Here is a 5,805-nt window from a genome sequence, read left to right as displayed (position 1 = left end):
AATAATATATAAAAATATTTAATAGCAAAGCTAGCTAATACTCTTTCTTGACATTGAGGGTAGAAATAGAGGAATGTTCTCCATATAACTTACTCCTTCTCTCCTAAAATTCTCTTTTGTTTCCTTCCTATTATCCTTGAATGAGGGCTTTTTTTTTTTTTTTAAGTGCACAATTTGAAGAGCAGTGACATGTTCTGAATGCCTTTATACAGTCTTAGATTATAAGAAGTAAAAATCTCAAAGGAGAACTGAAGCTAGTTATTAGCTACCAGAAGACCACCATCTAACTCTATCTCTCCCTTACAATTCCAAGGCAGAACAGAACAGTATCAGGGGAAATGAATATGGTAAAGAAACAATTATGTGAATGTTGATTATGTAGCTCAGCAGCCATAAATCTTATTGTGAAATAAAGCCAAAATAAAGACAGCCTTATAAATGTCTTTAATAATAAAATTTAATCAATATTAACAGAGCTGTAATTCATTTTATTCCTAATAGCTCTTCGCTGTTTTATCACTTAGAAACAAGTAACTTACCTGTGCTCGTTTTTCCATATCCTGGCAGGTACCTAGTTGTTCTTCCATTGCAACTCTGATTTGCCTCGCTTCATATTCCAATTGTCTTCTGGTCATATCTGTTTGTAAGGAAAACTAAAACCACAAACAATACAAAAGTATCAATATCTTGCATTTATGCTAATCAGTAAAAGCAAAAAAGCATATAAATACCAATAAAGAAAATGAATAAGCAAATATGTCAGTCATGGTGAATGAGAAAATTATTTTTTACTCCAAGGAGTGTTTAAATTTGATTATAGGTGTCAGACTCAATCCGGATCCCTGATGTGGTGTGGAATTCAAACACTTATTTGCCAAAGTCACAAGTGGCTTTAATTAGATTGGCCTATTTCACTTAAAATATATAACTGGTCCAGTTAGAGCGAGGCTAACTTCAGTTCCCTTATGACTCTTCTCTACTGAAGAGGCACTACTTTTAATTATTAAATACTAGCATATTAATGTGGACAACATAGAAATTTCAAGAAACAAGTCCATCATTCTTAAGCTTATACTTCAACTTAAGGTAAGGATTACTATATACATACAGACTAAATAGAGAGAACTTTTCCATTAATCAAACGAAGAATATGGGATAAGAAAAAGTCTACATGTAATAAAAATAATCATAAATAGAGTGGACAAAGTCAACACAGACTTTGGTAAACATTCAAAAGTAAAGCAAAGTTGAAACAAATAAAAAGAGGTACTTCTTTAGAATGGGTGATAACTGATTCAAAAATTTATTAACCCTCTAATTAAAATTCCAAGGACTGTGATAACTGCCAAGCATGCAACAGGATTTTAAAAGGACAAGGTAATGAAACCTGTGTTTCATTCACAAGTTTCATTATAAACCCATGCCCAAAAGGCTAAAAAATCTGATTAAATAAAATGATAGGTAACCGATTTATAATGGGCCATGAAGGGAATGAGAAAATGCTATAGATTTTCTGTGTGCCCAAAGAAAACTGTGTATGACATATATCTGACTCAGAATAGCATTCTGGTCTAAGAACTCCAAATTGTGTTGTCAGTTGTAGTTAGATTAGTTCTCACCCTTTTCCCTTTGCAACATACAGATGACATTCATATGCAGAATGTATTCCCTTAGGCATACCCAAATTATGGGTTGCAACAGAGATGAAATAGTCTGCATGTTATTTCTTATTCCTACTGAGCCAGTTGTAACTCCACTTATTAGTCCTCCATTTCCCAAACCCTCTCTGCAAAAAAAAAAAATTGAACATGACATACTATGTTGCAATAATGTGGTTTAGATCTGATGTTTTCAGTAATGTTTAGTATTTTGATAAGTAGGTATTTCCACATAAAGTGTTCATTAACTTGGCTTCCCAACATAAATGCAAAATTTGTGAAATTAAAAAAGTTATAAAATACAAGCAGAGTTTAAATTTGCTAATGTTGCCAATGGTCCCCAATAATGTCTTATATATCATATTAAATAAATGTGATCACTTAATAAATTAGTAGAGAATAATCAACTTGACAACTGATCTTTGTTTTAGATAGTAACCAAATACTCTTGAATCGTCATGTATATTTAAGCTCTTTCCTGAAACTGACCTCATGTAGACAGTTGGATTCTGGGTTTTGTGTATTCTCTAATGACCAAAGTTAATGGTAAGCAAAACTACACTTTGGTATTTTTCTTTATAAAAGTTATAGTCTCAACAAATCCCCCCAAATTCCTAATCCTCATATGCTAACAATTCTCCAATAAATGTTCTCTCACTACCTGTGCTCCTAAATTCCCAGGAGCACTGTTAAGTGTTAACATGTTAAGGGCCCTGTCAGAAAAAGGGATTCTCTCTCTCTCAAAACCCTGAATGATTATTCTAGGAGAGTGAGCACGTAAGATTCCAGTTCCACCTCCTGTCAGCCAATGTCCACTCAGGAAACCTGGTTAGTTACATGTTTTCAAAAAGGTTTTCTCTCTTTCAACTTTTACCTTTTTGTCTATTTTGGTCTCTCATAGTAGTGGTAGAAAATGAAAAATCTAAGCTAAGAGAATAAGTTTTATTTTAATTAGCCTATTTTCTTTTAAAAAATGACATGTGGCCAGGCATGGTGGCTCACACCTGTAATCCCAACACTTTGGGAGGCCAAGGCGGGTGGATCACGAGGTCAGGAGATACAGACCATCCCGGCTAACACGGTAAAACCCCATCTCTACTAAAAGTACAAAAAATTAGCTGGAAATGGTGGCATGCGCCTATAGTCCCAGATACTTGGGAGGCTGAGGCAGGAGAATCGCTTGAACCCGGGAGTCGGAGGTTGCAGTGAGCTGAGATTGCGCCATTGCATTCCAGCCTGGGCAACAGAGCGAGACTCCATCTCAAAAAAACAAAAACAAAAACAAAACAAAAACAAAAACAAAAAGTTACATGAAATATTTATGGATAATAGTTAAAATAGGTAGTCTTGTTTGAGATTATGTATTTTTTTCTTTTCTTTTTTTTAAAATATAGAATACTTCATGAATTTCCATGTCATCCTTGAGCAAGGGCCATGCTAATCTCCTCTGCATCATTCCAGTTTTAGGATATGTGCTGCTGACACGGCCACTACAAATGTATTTGAGAAATATTCTTATATGTGCCATCCCATGAATAAAATCATTGACACGGAGAGGGAGAGGCTGACGGGATTAGAATTTTTTTTTTTTTTTTTTTTTTTTTTTATAGAACACTGCAGACCTATAACCCGGAGCGGCTTGGAGGTGGTGAATATCAGCTCCTCAAGTCTGCAACAAAAAATGGCCTCCGATAAAACTACATTGCAAAAAATAGGAAACAAACAGAATGGAAAGAGTGAAAAAGAGGAAGAGGTAGAGCTGGAAGAATCTGTGGTGGAAAATGTACTAGACTGACGTGTAGTGAATGGGAAAGTGGAATACTTCCTGAAGTGGAAGGGATTTACAGATGCTGACAACACTTGGGAACCTAAAGAAAATTTAGATTGTTCAGGGTTAATTGAAGCATTTTTTAATTTTCAAAAAACTAGTCAAGAAAAAGATGGCACAAACAGATAATCTTTATCTGACAGTGAATCTGATGACAGTAAATCAAAGAAGAAAAGGGATGCTGCTGACAAACCAAAAAGCTTTGCCAGATGTCTTGATCCTGAAAGAGTAATTGGTGCCACAGACAGCAGTGGAGAATTGCTGTTTCTCATGAAATGGAAGGATTCAGATTAGGCAGAGTTGCTGCTGGCAGAAGAGGAAAATGTAAGGCTCCTCAAATTGTAATTGCTTTTTATAAAGAGAAATTAACTTGGCATTCTTGTCCAGAAGATGAAGCACAGTAATTGTTCACACTGTTTTATATGGGTCTTGGTTTTTGATTTACTAGTGTGAAGAAATAACTACATTTTAATGAAAATCAAGTTTGGTATGTTCGTTTTGAAAGTAGTATTGGGAGAGTTGTTGTGGATTTTCTTTTGCATTGATAGCACTGGTTACTTTGAACAAACAAATAAAAGCTTTCTGTAGTTGCTTCCTTCATCAGAAAAAAAAAAATAAAAAATTAGATACCATGGTATATTATATCCACTGCATGAGAGAACAGCTTTTCTAAATATATTAGGGGCAATTTCCATAGCCATTACTCAATCAGAACTTCTGTTTTCATATGCCTAAGGACCATTCTGGGTTTCTTATTTTGTGTGTGTGTGTGTGTATAAAGAAAATGCACACGTAAATGTTTTCTTTTTTATTGTTTTTAAACATTTACGAAAACAAAAATCACAGGTAATCCAATGTTTCTGAAATGTCATCAGTCTGAGCAATCTAAGAAAAATAAATCACTTCAAGTTAAATTGAAAAATCTCCTGAAGTCATACATTTCAAGTTAAATGAATGACTTTAAGTAATTGGACAATTTAAATTGAATAATTTAAAAGCAGCCATATCAGAATTCGTATCTGTAAATGCAATGGTTTACACAATTTCTAAAACAAAAAATTTTACCATTGCCAACAACATCCAGATGAGGAAACTAGACAAATCCTAGTGTATTTTAATTAGCTAACCAAGACAGTTATATGGACACTTAAAAGATTCCTCTGGTGAGTCATTTCTTTTTGTTTTTTCTTTTTGTTTTGAGATGGAGTCTCGCTCTGTCGCCCAGGCTGGAGTGCAGTGGTGTGATCTTGGATCACTGCAACCTCTGCCTCCCAGGTTCAAGTGATTTTCCTGCCTCAGCCTCCCAAGTAGCTGAGACTACAGGCATGGACCACCACGTCTGGCCAATTTTTGTATTTACGTTAGTAGAGACAGAGTTTTACCATGCTGACCAGGCTGGTCTCGAACTCCTGGCCTTAAGTGATCCACCTTCCTCAGCCTCCCAAAATGCTGGGGTTACAGGCGTGAGCCTCTGCCATGATGAGTCATTTCTTAACAAAAAGCTGAAGTCCCTGTGTTACATTGACTAAAAGGTCACGATTCATGTCTAAGACTTGGCTCATAGAAACCTAATCAGATGGTTAGGACCTGCTGTCATAAATGGGTGAACAAACTTCTGTAATCTAAACTATTGACTTGCATATATTTTCTTTACTCCAACACATTCATTACATGTAGGTTCGATCTTTTCAGTATATGTTTTACTGGTTCAGCAGAGGACAAGAAAAACAACCCCTTGTAGTAAATCAGAATGTTACTCAACTGCACACTGTTAGTTTATTGTGAATACTGGTGGACAGTTGTCAATAGTTCCATATTCCTTAAAAAAATTTTAAAACATAGTTATATTTGCAAAACAAACCAACTTTAGTGTTTGCAAAAATGCTAATATCTGTACTATAGCTATTGGCATTTATATCTGGAATATTTTCAGAGATATTTTTATTGCAAAAACTATATGGCATAATTCCTGTAACAGTACAAAAAACAGGCAGATGGTAACAAATATTTCTATAGAATATGTTTGACAATTCAATACACAGAAATAAAAAACTAGTTGCCTAGTTGAACCATGAGGTCCTCTAGAATTCAAACTTTATAGATTTTCTAAATAAGAGCTTTAAATAAAACATTTGTTTGAGCACAATAGTTTTATCATCTTTACAAACAAAAATTCATTAACTATTATATATTCAGGCCTAAAGTTGGGTAAAATATATTACAGTTTACAAATAACTATAAATTCAGTTATCCTGAATTTTAATGGATTACCTAGGTACTTTAATATATCAAGTTATTAAAGTTTCAAATAAGTTGTAC

At 34.4% G+C, this 5,805-nt stretch overlaps 1 protein-coding gene and 1 pseudogene across 1 annotated transcript in view; one reads left to right on the top strand and one right to left on the bottom strand.

The window, feature by feature from the left end:
* Window positions 1-5,805, bottom strand: part of APC (adenomatous polyposis coli) — a 123,963-nt gene that overhangs the window by 74,604 nt on the left and 43,554 nt on the right. Inside the window, exons 5-6 of the mRNA XM_011966093.1 lie at window positions 1,681-1,786; window positions 540-653 (exon numbers count right to left, since the gene is read on the bottom strand). Of these exons, the coding sequence (XP_011821483.1) occupies window positions 540-653; window positions 1,681-1,786 (220 nt within the window). The remainder of the gene's footprint in view (window positions 1-539; window positions 654-1,680; window positions 1,787-5,805) is intronic.
* Window positions 3,051-3,890, top strand: LOC105529025 (annotated as a pseudogene).

Source organism: Mandrillus leucophaeus, unplaced genomic scaffold (assembly GCF_000951045.1).
Source record: "Mandrillus leucophaeus isolate KB7577 unplaced genomic scaffold, Mleu.le_1.0 Scaffold740, whole genome shotgun sequence".
NCBI classification, from domain to species: domain Eukaryota; kingdom Metazoa; phylum Chordata; class Mammalia; order Primates; family Cercopithecidae; genus Mandrillus; species Mandrillus leucophaeus.
This window is presented reverse-complemented; position numbering and strand designations above follow the sequence as displayed.